At 44.4% G+C, this 19,840-nt stretch overlaps 1 protein-coding gene across 2 annotated transcripts in view; it reads right to left on the bottom strand.

Moving 5' to 3' along the window:
• Positions 1-19,840, bottom strand: part of PLOD2 (procollagen-lysine,2-oxoglutarate 5-dioxygenase 2) — a 353,254-nt gene that overhangs the window by 235,672 nt on the left and 97,742 nt on the right. For both annotated transcript variants that reach the window (XM_069213902.1, XM_069213901.1), the window contains exon 2: positions 2,545-2,636. In XM_069213902.1, coding sequence (XP_069070003.1) covers positions 2,545-2,636 — 92 coding nt within the window. The remainder of the gene's footprint in view (positions 1-2,544; positions 2,637-19,840) is intronic.

Genomic DNA, 19,840 nt, shown 5'->3' with positions numbered 1-19,840 from the left:
AGGGCACAAACCTTAAGTGAGATTTATCAACTAACGCAAGTCCACTTTGCGTGACCCTAAGTGGCTCTATAAATCTGGGGTTAAGCAATGCAGCGCAAAGTGCTGGGTTCCCTTATTCTGTGCTAGAGAGGCGTTCTATGGACGTTCCTCTGTGACACTTCCTTTGGGTATTTAGAGTCACCGTTTTGGTATTTTTGTTTGCTCTGTGAAAAATGTATCACCACTCTGGACAATATGCAGTCTAATGTGTCATGATTTATTTCAGATTTGTGTGTAAATACAATAATATAGCTTAATGTGACTGTCAAATAATTTTTGCTCCTCAAATATGTTTTGATGTAGATCCTTCTCTTCAAAACTCAGTGTCATATTCCATAATCCTCCCACAATAGCTAAGAATCTTCCCATCGCCATTCAATGTAAAGATATAATGCATCAATCACTGTTTTACCCAATTCTGGTCTGTCTATAAAGACCTAGGCCCTCATTATGAGTTTGGCGGGCAGCGGAAATCGCCCACCAAACTCGTACCGTCATCTGACTGCCATAGCGGCCAGAAACACCGCCGGCCCTATTACGAGTACATCACAGGGCCAGCCCTGCAGTGAACAGGGCCTTAACATTGACGCCGGCTCGTAATCAAACCCGCAGCAATGGGGTGGTGCGGTGGGTGCAGCAGCACCCGTCGCGCTTTTCACTGCCCATTATTCGGGCAGTGGAAAGCACAATGGGGCTGTCCATGGGGCTCCCTGCACTGCCCATGCCAAGTGAATGTGCAGTGCAGGGGCCCCGATTGGGCCCCCGGAACCTCTTTCTGTCAGCCTTTGCATGGCGGAGCTACTGCCTTGCAAAGGCTGGTGTACAGGAGACTCGTAATCCCCAGGGCAGCGCTGAAAGCACTGCTGCCCTGGAAGATTGAGACTGCTGACACTGCCGCGCTGTCGGCTGGCAGCAACCTGGTGGTGTCGGCGGTCCGACCATGGTGGCTCCGCCATGGTCGTAATGTGGAGGCCAGACCACTGCTTTGGCGGCCATCCGACCTCCACCGCAGCCCTGAGGGTCTCATGACTGCCAGGGTCATAATGAGGCCCATTATGCCAGGCCTACTCTTGGTATTGCTCTGGTTATCTGTGTCTGTGCTCTATGTATGATAAGCCATTAAGCGTATCACAAGCATTGCCTTTTAGGGGTGCATCTATCATGATAGCACTTTGGACTGGATAATTGTAAATGGTCTCCCCTTTTCAATGAATTCACAAGTGTGAAATTTTGTGAGTTTCTCGATACTATGGGGGGCAGCATTATCAGTGATAGGATACAATGACACTTTTTGCAGCTGGCACTCCTAATTGAAGAGGCACTGTGGCGCAAACAGGGATAGAGTCTCCTTAGTGTATTACACTGATAATGCTGCCCCGTGGAATCGACAAACTCATGCTGCCAAGAGGGCAGTAAATTAGTGAAAGACACGCTCGCTGACTGAAGAAGATGGTCAGATTTTCACAGAGAAGGTAGCCCCTGGCCTGTGCTTTAAGGGACTAGAAATCCCCCTGTGGATGGGTAGAGCAACTGACTGCATCCCCTTACAAGGAAATGTCTAGGGGTGCATGAAACCCCTTTGGCCCACTTCCAGAGGGTACCCTTGTGGGGTGCACTAACTGTGGAACAAGTTTTTGTGGTGCACAGTTAATGTGCTTCCTGGTGGTTTTGTTGCCTCTGCTCCCACATCTATGCACAGTGGCAAAGTGGTTCTCTCATTAGCATGGGACTATGACTCCATGCTAATAAGGTAATGCATCATTAGGATATTGTGTCACTATATGTGTGTCCGCACTATCTGTATCACAGAAGTGGTGGAAGAAGGCTCTATGGGTAACTGCACTACGTAACGCTCTCAAGAGAGCATGTTTCACACTTAATGTATCGACAAAAAAGTCTGTAGGTGCAATGCACACTACACAAAAGACTCTTTCAGGGAGTAGATGTGGCCTGCCACCAGAGGTGCCAACTTTGGAACTGAGGGGCTAGATTTGAGGCCTTGCTTCGACTCAACACCCTGTGATTCTGGGCAAATCACTTTATCTCTCTGCACCAAAAAAATGAAAAATTTGATCTAGTGCAACCTAGTGAGCATGTAAAAAGCTGTAATGACTTTGGGTCAGTCTTGCGCTATTCAAAACTGAAAAAATACAGGACAAAGGCAAGCACTCCACAAGAAACAAAACAAATCTGTACCAGTCAAGCTGGTGTAAGTTAAAGAAATTTATAGTAGTATATGTGGTAACAATCGAGGGAGAGAAGCTTCTAGAAAAAGACACTTTTTTGTGTACACGTGATAACGCATACAAATAGGGGAGGTGTTAAAAAATTAATAACTGATGGGAAATGAGAACTATAAAAGTAAAAACGGGAGTAAGCTGGATGGATAGGACAAGCGAGTTTTACAGCAAAGAGAAAATAAAGCAGATGAGATGGAACCTTTAGTATCTATATAGCCAAACATTGTTTACCTCAGTGCAGAATGAGCTCTGTTGTAATTCTTACCTTCACAGTGTAGTTGAAGTATTTTGCAGACTGCATAAAGCGATGAAAACCATCAGTCTCTTTTGTTGCCACGGTTACAATTAAAAGCTTTTCTGCGAAAAAAACATCATATTGTAAATTAGTTTACCAGCTAGAACCAAGAGGTACAATCAGTCCTCACTCTAAAAGGGGTAACATAAAGAGCTATTTTGGAAGCTCAGATGACCTCTATTAATAGAAAGCAGACATATAAGGATTACTCAATAATTTTGAATATTGCTGCACTGCTTCCAAAAAGGGATGACAGAAGGAGATTTTCAGTGAGAAAAAAATTCTAAAACAACCCTTTGGCCAATGGGCAGACAGACTTGATTAACCACTAAACATGCATTAGTGTGTTTCAAATGGCTTTAAAAGGCGTTGTGAGGATTTGAGCATATTATTATATGGTAAGGATACGCAGCCTTGCCATGGAATACAATTTCAAAAACTGTTATGGGTCCAGTCAGGCTCGTTCGAACAACCTTAAGCTCAGCCATGGGTAGATACGGCTTTAAGCAGCAAGGCTTGACCAAAGGAACTAGTATAAAGCATTTAACAGCATCAAACAACAAAATAAGTGAGCCACGCAACATTAAAGAAACACAACACCAATTTATATATATAGATTATATTATAATTAATTTTCTGAGTTCACGATACGTAAAATCCACTGGAGGGTTCCAGAGACACAGTTGTTTAAAGAAATCTTAATTGTGAATCCACCTGCAAACAAGCATTGGTAACCATAAAGTTTGAAAACTTCTGAAAAGTTTGTAAAGGTTAATTTGGCTACTCCGGCCTAGCTTGGGTGACCAAATCTGACAGGGGGAAAGGTCCGGGAGGTCAATGAGGTACATTTCGATTGTCAATTGCCCACCAGAGCGTTTTCCAGTCCAGTTCCAAACTTTACAGCACAATTGCCATAGAGTTCAATGAAGTGGTCCTGATGCTGTGGACACAGAAGATGAAGATGCTCAAGGATGCTCCAGGTGCTGTGCAATTGACGGGGTGTCTTTGCACTTATTCCTCAGTACACAAGTCAGGGGGCATGTCTTTGGCCACAGAGGTGGGTGTCCATCAAAGTCCTCTTTGAGTCAGGAGAAGGCCAACAGCAGCTGGGCCACCTGTCTCTATACACAGCGGTCCCAGCTGTATCTTTTGGCAAAGGCTGGAGTCCTTCTTGGGTGATTAATCTGGACTCAGATGCCACTCCCCAGTCCAGCTCTGACTCAGGTGCAACTTTTGGCCACTGAGGATTAGGCTCTTGGGGCACCCACTAGCAGTCAGTGGGGATTCTTCCGAAGTGCCTGCTGACTTGCCAGGTTGGGCCACTTCAGCTTTGATGGCCCAGGTGTTTGTTCCAGGGAGTCAGCCATCTGACCTTTGCATTCACGTATTTGGTCTGGGGCTGGGGAATGACTTTCCCCAGCCAGGAGCCACAGGTACAGTTCTCTCTTAACAAGCCCAAGGTGCAGCAGGTGCAGCAGGTGCAGTCCAGCACACGATACAGACTCTCATTGTGCAGTCCACAGGTCTGCAGGGCAGTCCTTGTTTGGTTCTTGTTCCAGTTCTAATGTTATCTGATTTCAGGGTGTGAGGGGAGCCATATTTATTCCTCAAAAAAACCCAAAGGGATGATGCGGTCACTAGCCTCTAGGCTACCAGGTCCCCTCCCTCTTGGTGACAACTTTCTGGCTATGTGTGGCATCTGACAATCCTAGAGAGCACTATTCTGCCCAGTCACCAAGATGTCTGCACCTTTCTTCATAAGTTATGAGCTTGGTAGCCCACCCTAGAGGTTTGGCTAAATGAGAGCTACACTCCACTGGAAAACTGGTATGAACACTGGTCTTCCCTTTCTGTCACTTTCACCAGCCTGTCTACTTAAACGAAGGACATCCCCTCAGGAGTGTGATCACCATTTGCCAGCCAAAGGCAGCTTCGCCTTTGAAGTTTGCCTTTTGGGCTAATACCCTAAGTGACTTCATGTGAAGGGAAGGTACACCACACCCTGCAGCAGGCTGATATTGTTCCTAAGCCTGGGAGTTGTTCACACAGCTCCCCAGGTGGGCAGGAAGCTTTCTGATGACCAGTAACAGTGTGAAGCCACTTGACAAACCTGGGCACGGTTGCATTTTTTTAATATTGGCATTAAATTTGACTTGGGCATCAAGTTGGGCTTAATGCCACAATTAATTTAATATCTTATTGTACCCAGCTAGGCAGTCCGATTCTGAAGTTAGCCAGGCTGAGGGGTCAGCCTGTAACTCTGTGTTAGCCAGTGGGGCTACTAGCCTTTCCACAACAAAACAATTTAGAGCTCCTTGCCTTAGGGCTCCATAGGCCATCCTTAGGGGAGACTTAAATATATTATTAAGGGAAGTGTGGGCTTTGCCATTAGTTTGAATAGAAAAATCAAACTAGCAGTGTGACCACTGTGCTTCCTGTCTGCAGTGGCAGGTTGGGAGCCATTCTGTACATTGTCACACACAGAATGGCACAAACAGGGTTGTAGCACTGGGTGAACACTCTGCCTTACATGATCTGGGTACCATATACTAGGGATTTATAAGTAAGAAAGGAATTGCCAACTGGGGTTAGTCATTTTGACATACACTTGGCAAGGGGTTAGAACATTGGCACTGAGGCCTTGTTAGAAGGCCTCAGTGCAGTCTCAGAGCAGATAAACCAGCAGAATCAGTCCAAACATGTGCGGGTGAACTTGCAAAAAAGAGGGATTTCCTTACAGGCCTGCATAGTTTCGTGGATGGCTTTATTCTCAGATTATACAAATTCATAAAAAAGATTAAGAATTTGCTTGTGGTCTGGGAACAGTGGGGAAAGTGTATTTAAGACATCTACTAACAATATTAAATATTGAAAACACAAAGAAACAAACTAACTTCTTCCTGGGACTTATCTTCGCAATCAAAAAATAATGTTTTGGGGTGTACTGTAGATCAGTTTATGAGTATACTTTGGAACCACGACTCTGTTGGATTATAAAAATTTTCAGTACACAGAATCCCTCCTGGATTAGTGTGACACGCCGCACCGCTGGAAAGCTTAGCAATGAATTCTTTCTAATTGTGTAACTTTACACAGAGACTTGATTCAATTAACAATTCTTTATTTTATTCCAAATAACTTAATGATTCTCAAAATGTATTCCATAAATCCACAATTTCAACATTGTTACATTTAATGTTCACCAATTGAACTCCTTGGATTAAAAAAAAAACAATTATTTTTGAATGAAAGTTTCCAATATTTTCCATTTGAGCATCTAGTACAATATGACAACCAAATTGTTTACTACAGCGGGTTGCTATCCAGCATTAAATGAGCGTTTTAAATAGATACACCATGTGAAGGTGCATTCATCTAATAAAAGTAATGCTTTAGTGGAATGCTATTGAGTTGGTTCAGTTAACTGGAATCCCCCATATTTTGACAGTCTTCACAACGTGCACACTAGGATTTACTTCTCCCAACACAATAGAGTCAGTAAGTAACACTTCAGTTCAAATATTCAAGTTGTGATTTTTGGGAAAATTTAATCAGATTAGACATGACCACAATCTTGCATATGGAAGTAATAATATTAAATGACTCAGGGGGTCATTCCGACCCTGGCGGTCATGGACCGCCAGGGCCGGGGTTGGAGGATGCACCGCCAACAGGCTGGCGGTGCATCGAGGGCAATTCTGACCGCGGCAGTAAAGCCGCGGTCAGAAAAGGGAAACCGGCGGTTTCCCGCCGGTTTTCCCCTGCCCCTGTGAATCCTCCACGGCGGCGCTGCAAGCAGCGCCGCCATGGGGATTCCGACCCCCTTCCCGCCAGCCTGGTTCTGGCGGTGAAACCAGGCTGGTGGGAACGGGTGTCGTGGGGCCCCTGGGGGCCCTTGCAGTGCCCATGCCATTGGGCACTGCAGGGGCCCCCTAACAGGGCCCCACATTGATTTTCAGTGTCTGCCTAGCAGACACTGAAAATCGCGACGGGTGCAACTGCACCCGTTGCACACCAGCAACTCCGCCGGCTCCATTCGGAGCCGGCTTCCTCGTTGCTGGTGCTTTCCCGCTGGGCGGGCGGGCGGCCTGAAAGTCAGAATTACTGCGGCGGTCATTTGACCGCGCTGCGGTATTCTGGCGGGGGAACTTTGGCGGGCGGCCTCCGCCGCCCGCCGAAGTTAGAATGACCCCCTCATTCAATAAAAATGTTTACTTGCTTTATATAGTGGGCTTCCAATGTATTGCATCCACAGCTGAAGAACTTTCTTAAGAACCTCTTTGCTAAACTTAGAAGTGGATACATGCAGCAATTTAATTGTTTTCTGGTTGCAAAGAGGCTCACCTTATGCATTACAAGGCAATTGTGTGGTCATGCTGCTTGCCAGCTATCTAACTGCCCTCATCTTTTTCATTTATATACTGTTTTAGGTTTCAAAAAGCAGAATACAATATATCATTCAAAACACGTATAGTTAGTGTGTGTTTACAACTATCCTTGTCTATGGCATTTCTTTAATAATATGTTCAACTCCTGAACATAGGGCCTGATTCCTACCAACAGCAGAACACTATACCATTTGACCAGCTGAACATTGTCTACATGGCAGGCTAGCTATCCTGCGTCACCAGAAGACAACAGTTAGATGCTTTAACTGGCTTAATTTTCTATTTATGTCACCTTCTGAGACCCTATACCTTCTTGTCATGGAACTTTCTAGGCATGGGGAGTGAGTGAGAGAGAAATAAAAAGACAAACACAGAGCGTAAGATAGATACATAAGTTCAAGTCTCAATGATAGCATGATATGTATAGCAGACTAGATCAGCGGTTCATACCCTTTTGCTTTCTGTGGCCCACCACTGAATTACCACCGAAATATGGAGACCATGGCCTAAGTAAATTATATGATTTGGACCTCAAAACAGTACACAGAATGCAGAAGCAAGTATGCAACAAACAAATATACAAATGATGAAAATTAAATTTAATTCACAATCAAAAAGGATACAAATTAATAGGATGGTTGGGTCCTTTCAAAATATAGCTTTATTTCTAAAAGATGAAGTGATATGGTAGACTGTAGTGTATCACTTTGTCTTTTTTGCTGATAATGCATGATCTCTTTTAGTCAACACATACAAGTGTACGAATTGAGTCAGCCAATCATATATACTAGGGGGGTCATTACGACCCTGGCGGCCGGCGGTAAGGTGGCGGGAACACCGCCAACAGGCTGGCGGTGTCCCGCCAGCTATTATGACCGTGGCGCAAAAGCCACGGCCATACCGCCGGCCCCTCCACTTAACCGCCAGGTTTCCGCCTGGCGGTCATAAGCACCGCTGCCCTGGGGATTATGAGTCCCCGACCGCCAGCCTGTCCGTGGCGGTAAACACCGCCATGGAAAGGCTGGCGGTAAGGGACTTGGGGTGCCCCTGGGGGCCCCTGCACTGCCCATGCACTTGGCATGGGCAGTGCAGGGGGCCCCAGGCATAGCCCCGTCACGCATTTCACTGCCCGAATTTCGGGCAGTGAAATGCGCGACAGGTGCTACTGCACCCGCTGCACATCAGCATTGCCGCCGGCTCTATTAGGAGCCGGCAGCAATGTTGATGTGACATTTCCGCTGGGCCAGCGGACGGTAACACTGTTACCGTCCGCTGGCCCAGCGGAAATGTCATAATAGGGAGGCAGCAATACCGCCGGCAATGGCGGTATTCTGTCTCCCGCGGCCTCGGCGGTCTTCTGTGAAGACCGCCGAGGTCGTAATGACCCCCTAGATCTTGATTGCTATATTTGTGTGGCTCTCACAAGTCAGCCACGAAGTTCAGTAGAATTAATGAAAATCAACTAAATCCTGGTGGCCTCAAACACTGTGTTTCTCTTCAAGGCAAAAAAATCCACTTAAAGAACCTTGCTATCAAATTAATAGATACAAATACCCAAATGTTTAAAGGGTATTTCACACAACTTCATTCTCCTTACAATTCTGAGAACATTCTTGCATGCATTTTGCTCAAGTGGAGTTTCTTTCTAATGCTTGCTCACCTAGTCTAAAACAGCTGAAAGGCAGTGCCAACGCTGACTCATTGCCCGGAATAATGAGTATATAAAAGTCAGAAATGTTTCACTTTCTTTCGTATTTGAACTCTAGCCACATTCTATGCCACTTAGAGTTAATATGTGTTAGACCTGGCAGCTTTTTGGTGTTTCTCCCCTGTCTTTTTGCCTTCTGGCCTACGGTTTTTATGGTATACTGGACTCTGTTTTTGATGGTTTATGGTATCTGCACACTTTAACACTGCTGATCAGTGCTAAAGTGCAAGTGCTCACTGTGTAAACTGTATTTGTGATTGGTTTATCCATGACTGGCATACTTTATTTACTAGCAAGTCCCTAGTAGAGTGCACTAGAGGTGCCTAGGCCATGTAAGTCAAATGCTACTAGTGGGCCTGCAGCACTGGTTGTGCCACCCACATTAGTAGCCTTGTAAACATGGCTCAGACCTGCCACTGCAGTGTCTGTGTGTGCAATTTTAAACTGCCACTTTGACTTGGCAAGTGTACCCACTTGCCAGGCTTGAACCTTCCCTATTTATACATGTAAGGCACCCCTAAGGTAGGCCCGAGGTAGCCCCATGGGCAGGGTGCAGTGTATGTTAAAGGTGGGACATGTACTGATGTGTTTTACATGCCCTGACAGAGAAATACTGCCAAATTCGGGTTTCACTGTTGCAAGGCCTATCTCTCTTATAGGTTAACATGGGGGCTGCCTTTAAATATTATTAAAATGCAGATTCCCCTTGAGAGTAGATAGAAATATGGAGTTTGGGGTCTCTGAGCTCGCAATTTAAAAATACATATTTTAATGAAGTTGGTTTTTTGTTTGTGAGTTTGAAAATGCAACTTTTAGAAAGTAGGCATTTTCTTGCTTAAACCATGTGACTCTGCCTGTTTGTGGATTCCATGTCTGGGTCAGTTTGACAGTTGGGCTGTTTAAACCTCTCCTTTAGACAGTGACACAAAGGGAGCTAGGGTGTAGCCTACATATCCTGATGAGCCATCTGTGCTAGGAGGGGAGGGAGGAGTGGTCACTCCCAGCTGCAAGGACCGTGCCTGCCCTCACACAATGCAGTCTCCAACCTCTGGTGTGTGTTTGAGGCCTGGCCTGGACACAGAAGAATCTAACAAACACTTGAGACGTTGCTTTGACGTTTGCCAACTTCAAAGGCAGAAATGGGTATAAGCAGTGGACCCAAAACCCCAGACTTTTAGAATCTTTCTGGAATCAAGAGGAACCTCTGCCAAGGAGAAGAGGTGAAGCGCTGGAGGAGGAGAACTGCCACTTTGGAGTGTTGGCCTGCAGTTTCTGTTTCTGCCTTAAAAGAGAGCAAAGGGTGATCTTTGTTGTATATCCGGCTTGACAAAGTTCTCCAAGGTGATGGAGTAGAGCTTGTCTCCTGTTGGAAGTCTCAGGGACACCAAAGACTTCAGTTTCCTCCACGTGCAGCACTGGGAACTGTGTGCTTTGTGCTGTTCAAGAGGAAAAACCACTGCAACGCCGCAAACCACACCACTGGCCAGTACCGTGACCTGTCGACGCCGCACGGAGCCGCACAGAGCCGCACTGCCCCGCTTCGCACTGCAACCCTGGTCTCACCGGACGACTTCACCAAACCGCTGCTCGCACCGCGACTAGTCGGCCCCACACTCCAGCATCACCTGCTCACACAACAGCCCTGGCATCCCCCACGCTCCTTCTGACACCGGTGCCGCTGCCTGTACCGTTGCCTGTGGACACAGCTCATGAGGTACACGTCTCACCGCCCCACTTCACATCGCAGCCCTGGTCTCACCGACAACGCTGGACACCGTCACCGAGCCGCTGCCCGTGAGCTGTGGGCACCGCACGTCCCATCATCCCACTTTGCACCACAGCCCCAATGCCATCCATGCCAGCGCTCTTGACTTCATTAGCTCAGAGTGCGATCCCAAACTCATGTGACTTCAAGGACCCGATGATCCCCCCACGACTCCGGAACCTATACCGTGACGCCAGCAACTCCGCACTCCAGATCTCATTGCAAGGATCGCGACACCCTGCAATTCCAAAGGTACTATTTGTAGGTCTTCCCAACACCGTAGCTAGCCCACGACACCGCAGCAAGCCCGGGCTGCTGGTTTTGATGATCACGATGCCATGATAGCCCCAGGTGGAGCTATCGACTTCAAGGAACTGTATTTTTTAGCAACATTTGCAGAATTCATATATTTATTACTGTATTTTGGATTTTTATAGTAACTGGTCTTGTTTTATATAGATAAATATTGGCTATTTTCCTAAAACTGGTGTGGTATCCTTTTGTAGTGTTTTCACTTGTTACTGAGTGTTATGTGTAAATGCTTTACACATTGCTTCTGAGATAAGCCTGACTGTTCATGCCACGCTACTGAGTGGGTAAGCAGGGGTTATCTGAGCTGGTATCTCCCTTATCCTGACTAGCGTGAGGGTCCTACTTGGACAGGGTGCCAACCGACTGCCAAATAGAGACCCCATTTCTAACATTCCGTTTCCTCCTTATTATATGGAATAAAAATTTTTTAACACTAATGAGAAATGGCAAACTGTGCCTATATAGAAACCAGTGTGAAAGTTACTTAGGAACTTTTAAAGTGCAATCTCTGAACCAAGTCACATATAGAAACAATCAATGATAGAGGAAACAAGGCAAAAAGCAACTCAAAAGAAGAGAACTAATGGCGATCAAAATCTACAATGCAGATAGCTGAACAGGAAAGTTCTGAATTACCTTTTGCCATTCAAATAGGAAGGAATATGTTCTGATAGAGGAGTAGTAGTTTCCACACCGTAGGATCAGTGGCAGCTCCCATCTCTTCACCTTCAAATGTGAAGGTGGGTGTAACATAGCATGAAAACAAAACTTGTATTTTTAGTGGACATATTACCTCCTTGGGGAATCTTGGCGCTGAGTGATAGATGCTTATTGTTACCCAGCTCAATGGTACTCATTGGTACTCGAAGGTGACGAAGGTTTGCTAACCTCAGTCTTAATAAAAGGAGATCGAGATTGTTAATATCAGGCTTCTGAGAGGCCTTTAAAGTTCTTTTGTTGTGAAAGAAGGAAAGAGAAGCCAATCTATGTATTTACCTGGGAGGGGAAAATTAGTTATCTTTTTTCAGGCAAGCAATCTGTCTACTGGGTACATTTTGACCCGCTGCAAAAGTTGTCACTATGAGGGTCCTGCTTGGATAGCATTGCCGCAGTCTACTTTAAAATTAATCAGATCACCAATAATATGGTAATGATTGTAAGCGATGGAAAGTCGTTTGGTTTACCTGATGAAACATTAAGTAGCAACATTTAAGGACGGCACTCGTTTGAGACTCGATGAACAAATAATAGCGAAGAAGGCCTCATGCTTCTTGGCGCACTTGGATAAAGGATGAGATAGAGATAGTATTGTTCGGATAAAGATGAAGATAATTTTACAAAGCGCTTGATACTGCAGAAGATGACATAATTTGAGTATGTTGAATTTTTATCTGTTCTGAGTATTCCAAACATCTAGTGCCCTGAGACCCTTGCTAGACTCAGTGGTGGTGCAGGAGTGCTGATCAAATGCAGATACAGCTTAGCATCAGACGCCAGACAACAAAAGTCAATGCTTCGGAGTCATAAGGAGGCGAGGAGACGAGCGATCTGGCCCTGACAGGCCCTGGATATGGAGGCGTGCTGAGCGAAGTGAGCGGCTGTGGCCGAAGCGGAGGGACTCGGAACACTTGCCCAAAAGCTCAGCGTTAAGCCTAAGAAAATAGCAGAGCCAGTTAAGCTGCCCTTCCATGTTCTCCCCTATAATTAGACTTATAACTAAGTCGAGGCAGTGGTCATGTCCCCAGCCGCATGTTGAGTCGGGCGTGGTGCAGCAATTCCTGTGGCAATCCTTTTAGCTTTCAACTCACTTAACAACAACAAGAGTACGCGCTCGCGGCAGCTCATAGTGAGCTGACGGCCTATGGAAGCCCATGGGAGCGGCTAGGGTGTGCGTGCCGTGGACCCTCGGCCCGCCGCCACTACAGCTCTCATTTTCTCAATTTGTTACCCCTTCTTGGCCATTGTTATACTGCTGTACTATTGTGTTGTGCCTTTTGTCCTCTTAAACCCTTTTGCCGCTTAACCTAACCTAAGTGCTCGAAGGTGAGGCGAGTGAGGCTGGGTTGGGTGTGCTGTGGTGGGAGGGTTGGGTTAGCATAGCAACGGCGTAGCCGGGGTGCCAGCTGGAAGCTAGCTGGTTGTCTGAGTGTTTGAGGCTTGGGGAGAGGAGAGGACACGGGGTGCGTTGGGGGGTGCTGGGTCCTGTGAGGATCGGCTGGTGGCCCAGGTGCAGCTTGTGGGTTATAGCCTAGAGGACACAAGTACTTATTGTGCTTTTGCCTGCGCCTGTGCATGACATCTGTTGCCTAATGTTGGACACCTGATGCCGAATATGTTGAACTGTACTGATACCTGTTGACTTGCGAACTCTGATCGGTGAAGGCTCGGCTGAGGTTGTCAGTTTGGCTGTATCTATTGCAAAGTAATTGCGTAATTATGGAATATCATCAGAAACTGTGTCGTGCATGGTGGTCGGCAGTGACATACATATCAGCTTGGATTAGTCATCAGGCCACTGTTTTAACCATTTAGTACATTAATTAATTGGAACAACATGTGATTAGTTTCCCTCGTTAAGCTTATGAAAATCTGGAACGGTAGTGCTTATCTCCCCTTTCACGAGTTTGGAGGTAAAATGACATTGAGAAAACTTCAATCTGGGCTTTTGTTTGGAATTTCTAATGCATCTAATAATCTATTGAAACTAAAAAAATCGATTTGTTGAAGGAAGTCCCAGGTGTCCTATTTGAAGACCCAGCCTTCCATTTCAGCCTTCCTATTAATGGGTGATAAAGGTAAAGTGGATAAAGATAAACTGAAGGAAAGAAACTTGATGTCAAAAGAAGGGATCAAGTTGCTGATCCTTCCTTTGACCACCTCCCCGCACAACGTATCCATATGTGCGAGGGAGCTCATGCTGGTCAAAACTTTCTTTTAGCATCAAAGTGTGCCCCACAGCGTGGCTCCCCTAGTTCGTCAGAAGGGTGGAGGTTGACCCAAGGGTGATCAAGAGTCGGACTCTGTGAAACTGGAGGCCGAAATGCCCGATTCTCAAATAGGTATTCTGAATTTGTCCCCATAAGCGACTCGCCCAAAAATTAGGAGCTGGGCTTAAGATCAGCCCATGGTGACCTTTCAGACTGCCTTCACGGACAAGATGTTTTCCCAGTTCCATCAAATTTGCACGACTGGGAAAATTCTACTGGGCCCTGTGTTGAGGTACATGGCGAGGGGTCCAAAATGTTATTATACCTTGCCTGATGTTGGTGATATTAATGATAAGTATCAGCAGAGAGTGATTCTATGATGTCTCCAGGCTCACAAGAAATCAGGCAGCAGCCTAATGTGGAAGGAGATGCAGGGGAGAATGTTTCATCTGAAATTATGTTTTGTTGGATGTGTTGTTCTCTGTCCTTTTGAGGGGTACAGCACCTTACCACCTTGGGTTTGTGTCATTTGCAGGGCCAAAAGGTAAAAAAGTTGAAATCCTAGACTACCCATGTTAACAATGTGGTCAAAAGAAATTGGTACTCAGGGGGGTAAGCCGTGCGTGCTAGGTTTTTTTTTCTCCTAAAACAACTAGTGTAAAATTGTGTACAAAACTGCAGGAGGATAAAATTTACTCAATAAAATGTATATTTCAGGGGTGTGATCAGGAAGAACCAAAGGCCTAGATGTTGCAAAAACTTTACTTGGCTTTCTGATTTTCACTAAAGAAGCAGCTCTTTCTGGTGGTGTTCTTTCCGCTCCTGTTCTTTGTGGTGTTGCCTCTCCCTCAGTGCCTGTTAACGGGGCTCCTCAGGAAGTGGAGGCTGATCTCGGGTTCCCAGAGGAAAATTCCCAATGGGAAAAAGGAAAAAGAAAAGACCCATTATGATATATAAGTCTAGAAAGGTAAGGTATCATTGCTGAGACTGCTCATTTGGATTCCCTTTTAAATTCTGAAAGGTTGAATGACACCCCTCTTAACCAGAGGTCTGTGGCCGTGGGTTCAGAAATGTCCACTCCACGGGTACCTCCTAATGGGTTGGAAGAGCCAGGGTTAAAAAAATACTGTCAGGACCTGGGGCCTGCTCTTATTAAGGGGGATATCACCTTCGAGATTCATAAAGTCTTAAATAAAATACAAGAAGATGGTGGGCATGGGAGGAGGATCCTTGGTGGACATGATGGTCTAAGGGCTGCAGTAACTTGCAGGGGTCCACAAGAGGTGAGACAGAATCTAGTGAGGCTTCCTTTAGTTTCCTCCACCTATCCAGGACAAATCAATGGCCTGTAGACCCCTTAATGGGGAAGCACAACCTTTTTCCCCCACTATTGAATTCTCTTGTTGGACCTGAGACAAGTTCTGGTAAATTCGTAGAGGGCATGGAAGGAAACAGTCCAATCTCTAATATGCTGGACTTTGTATCTCTGTTCGATGGGGAATTTGGTCATTTTAATAGACAATTTGTTTCGTATTTGTTATGGGAAAGTGAGGCCTAGAGGTTGGACACAAGTGAAGTCATTGATACCGTTTATATAAATCCATCTGCTATTTTCCTGAGTTCAAGTTCTGTTCTAAGATTGTGGTAACGTTGATTTTAGAGAATGTGGATTATTTTAGAATTAAAGGGATTGATGTTTTCTGTGTAGAACCCTTTAAAGAGTAGGAATGTGACAGCTTAAAATTGAACTCTCAGGGCTATGTACTGGACCCATATTCGAGGGGTCCATTAATTTGAAGGGGGAAGAATAGGGGAAAATCCGCAACGAAACGTTATAAGCATTGTGGATATGGAGGCTCCATGTGGTTGGCGTTCAGAGAGGAGAGATGAGTCATCTAATTAGAGTTGGGTAGCTGGCCACTGAATGGGGCTACAAAAAGTGTAAAGCTCCCGGTGTTGTGGAGGTAACCCATGAGGTAAATTAGTTTCCTGGATCATGGCTGGCTTACACCAATCCAATTTAAAACTGAACTTTGTAGAACCTTATGCTATTAATTATGAGTTTGCAGGAAACATGGGTCTGCTCTGATTTTTCAGTTGAGAATTATTTTGTTTACTCCTGTGGGGCAGAACCCTCCATAGAAGGTCACACCAGTGAACAAATTGCAATTTTACTCCAACATAATATCAATTGGACCTCAAAGGTATTTGTACATCCCTCTAATTTAGGCCTTTGCCTAAAGCTAGCAATGTTCAAAGAGTGTGGAGATCTGTTATCATTCTGCTTGTAAATGTCTACATCCCCCCCTTGTAAGACAAAGGATTCTTTAGTCAATTCCATGCCTTCTTTTGTTCGTAAGATTAGTGATTTGGAGGAATATCCCTTGATAATAATTGTAGGTGACTTTAATGCTAAGGTGTCTTACAAAGCTTGTATGACTTTTTTGTAATTCGGAAATGGATGAGGCCTGGTGTATTCCTGAGGCACTCTTTTACCAGAAAAAATGTGAGTAGACAGGAGGGGTATTTGTTTTTAAGAACGTTTGAAATGAAATGAATTTGAGTTTTTGAATGGTAGATGTCTGGAGGTAGTCCTTAATTGACTATACGGTGGTGTCTTACCAAACGATCAATGCTTGTACTCAGTTGCAGACTCTGCAGACTGATTTAAGTGATCACAACATCCTTTCCATGTCTGTTGATTTAGAGTTCACGGCCGTAGATGACTGGAACTCTGGGAAGAACAGAGTTGACTATAATTAAACGAATGGGCGGACCTTTTGGTCTTGTGATAAAGCAGTTGGCCTTTTTCTGAGCCCTGGGGAGTAAAGAAACTGGCAATTGATCTAAACCTGCATTTAATGTCTCCCAGGCTGTGAAAAAGGTAAATAATGAAATATATTCCCCTGTCAGGGAACAATTTAACCTTTTGTGTCTTTTAGACAGAGAGAAATGAATGCTTTAAGCGGAAGAGAATGAGATTAAGGGCTGTGCAAAATAAGAAGGAGGAGGACAATAAATAGATCAATCTGAGGGAAGCAGACACTTCATATAACTCTTGTAAATACTGAGATTTAATAGCTAAATATTGCAACGCGAGAGTTACAGCCCAGGCAATTCTGATTTCTGACAATGCTCGAATGCAGAGTATTTCCCATCTATATGCTAGTAACTGTAGTAGCTGTGACCAGTATGCTCATAGTGTTTCAGTAAATGGCATGGAGTCATTGGGTCCACCCTCTTGTAAGGAGATTGAGGAATTTACTAAAGGTGCACGACCCTCAGGTCCTCTGGGCCCTGAAGAACATCCAAGCTGTCTCTAAGGGCTACTTTTGTATGCCCTTTATTCCAGCACTCTTATTTGTCAGGTGATATTCCATCCTCTTGGAAGGGTAGTATTATTGTACCCTTATACAAAAAAGGTCCCAAGGCCTCTCCTGCCAGTTATAAACAAATTGCCTTTCTTGATGCAACAGGCAAATTATTTTCCAAAAGCTCACTTCTACATCTTCATCTTCAAGATTGGGCATTTAGCAAATACCTTACACCAGCCGAACAGGCGGCTTTCGTATGAACTGTTGTACTCTTGGAAATATTCCGACCCTCCAAACGTTAATAGAAAAGTATCCCAAGAGTAGGGACACGCCTTTGTATTCTGTCTTTATTGATTTCTCCACAGCATTTGACAGGGTAGACCAGGGGATGCTTTTCTCTTTATACTCATGATATACCTAGCAGAGTTGGTTCGGTAAAAGGAGATCCACCCAAACTTGGTCCAACGTGTGTTGGTTGTCTCCTCTACACGGATGATGTTATTTTGTTGGTTTTAACCCCAATAGACCTTCAAAGATTACTTTAGGCTCTGGAAAAATATGACAAGGAGCACTTCTTATATATATTGCTAAGAGAACGAAGGGGGTTAGATAAAGGGAAAACATTTATTGGATTTTGGGGAATTCCGTGATGGAAATAGTGCAGTTTTACCCCTATCTCTGTAGAATGTTTTCTAGCAATTGATTGAATGGAGATCATTTAAATCATTGTAGTAGTAAGGTGTTGTCTCAGGCCTCCGCTTTTCACAGATTGTACAAATGCTGTGGGCAGAGGCATCTGCACGTCTTATCTGTATATACGACAAAGATTCTGTCCACCTTGAGTTACGCTTGCAAAGTGATGGATATCCAGTGTTGTGTTTTTTTTTTAGAAAATAGAGGGGAGTGTATGGCGTCAAATCTGTAACTCGAATTCTATGGCTGTTCCTTCAGCTCTTCTGCTCAGATTTCGGTTACCTTCTACGTTTGTGTTTGCATTGGCTTTGAGGTGGTGGAACAGTTTATTGGGTGGCAAAAAGGACTCTATTCGAGTTGCATTGAAACTAGAAATCTTTCAAATTATGAAAGAAAGAAGTGCCTTTTATTCTACCTATTTAAAAGTACTAGAAATGTTTGAAATTGCTCAGGCTGGGGATCTCCCATTCCCAAAACCTTTGTTAAACAATTTGATAAAAAGCTACTGTTTACAGTGAGTAGGTATAGGGATATCTCACTTTGTAGACAGTCTGTAAGGAATGAAATCATAATGGTAAGTAGCATCTATAAACAACCCCAATCTTACCTTTTAAGGAATCTTCCACATGGTGTAAGTAGAATCCTTTTGTTAGTAAGGCTAAATCTATTACTGATTTATGTTACTACAGGGGCATGGAAAGGTTCTTCAAAGTATGAGAGGTACTACAAATTCTGCCTTACCTATGTTCAAAATCTGAATCATGTGATCTTTATATGTCCATATCTGCACTTTGAGATTGGCCTCAAAAAGTCGCCACTTTTTTAGGCCAATCTTTTTGAAGTATAATATAACTTTGGCTGCTGAGGCTAGACTTTGCATGTTTCCCCCTCCCTCTGAAATGGCTTGTGCAAAAATGTTTAAATTTTTCAAATGTTTTTTAAATGTGTTTTAATTTTTTTCAGGATTTGTGCAATCACTTTTTGTATTCCACTGAATTTGTAGATAATTATATATTGTGCTTGCAATTGCAGGCTATTTGAGCTTCAGAATGTTACAAGGAAACTTATGTTTTTTACATTTGTATTTTTGACATTCACCATTTAAATGGACAGATTTGCCTTTGTCTTTTTCCAGCTTATTGTCTCTATAGCATCTTACCTGCACCTTTGCACTTTGTTCTCTTTAGGTTATTATGGATTGTAATGACCTTGAATTGTTCTAGCTCTTTTGCGCACAATTTGTGATAATCACGTAATTTTGCACATTTGCACTATTCTGGCTTTTGTACTTCATATCAGAGTACTGTACTTTGTGATTGCTTAATTGCATTGCTGATGTAATTTTGATCTTTAAAAAAATATATTAACTTTAGTTGTTTGGAAGTTCTTTTTGTACTGCGCAGTAACCCAAAATCAAATAGCAGTGTCCATATCCTCCAAATAAATAACAGAAAATAAACTTAACAAATAAAATTACAGGCCATGAGTGGTTGGGAAAACAGTGGAGGAGTGGGTGGGTTTTAAATGATGAAGGAAGCAACTGGGAGTGTGTGGTGGGCAAGGAACCAACAAAGTTGCTTATGGCTAGCCCGTGGAAGGTCCCAAAAATAAATAACAAGCATTGGCAAAGCCAATAGGTCTCGCCTATAGAACGGTATTGGCTTTGGAAAAGTGTTTTGCCATGTTGTATGCTGTGGCTGCTGTTAAGCATGGCTAAAAGTTTGTGGTGTGGAGTGTCAGAGTGGGGTAGGGGAGTAGAGTGTCGTAGAGTGGATTTGTTGGAATGTTATATAGTGGAGTAGGAGGAGTAGAGTATCGTAGAGTTGAGTAGAGGGGGTAGAGTGATGCAGTGGCAGAGAGTGTCGTGGAGTCGAGTTGAGTGGTGTGGAATAGGGTGGAGTGGGTCAGAGTGGATTGAGCTAGTGGGGTGGATTGGATGTGACTGGTGTAGAGTGGGATGGACTGGATTGAGGTTGAGTGGGGTGGATTGAGTTGGATTGAAATGGGAGGAGGTGGATGGGATTGAGGTGGATTTGAGTGGGTGGATTATATTGGATTGGGGCGAGTGGTTTGGGTTGGACTGATAGAGCTGGGGTGAATTGAATTGGGGTTGGGTGGACTGGATTGGAATGGGTGGATTAGACTTAAGTGGAGTGAGG

Source organism: Pleurodeles waltl, chromosome 11 (assembly GCF_031143425.1).
Source record: "Pleurodeles waltl isolate 20211129_DDA chromosome 11, aPleWal1.hap1.20221129, whole genome shotgun sequence".
Taxonomy (NCBI): domain Eukaryota; kingdom Metazoa; phylum Chordata; class Amphibia; order Caudata; family Salamandridae; genus Pleurodeles; species Pleurodeles waltl.
The sequence above is the reverse complement of the archived record's forward strand: the minus strand, read 5'-3'. Positions and strand labels throughout refer to the sequence as shown.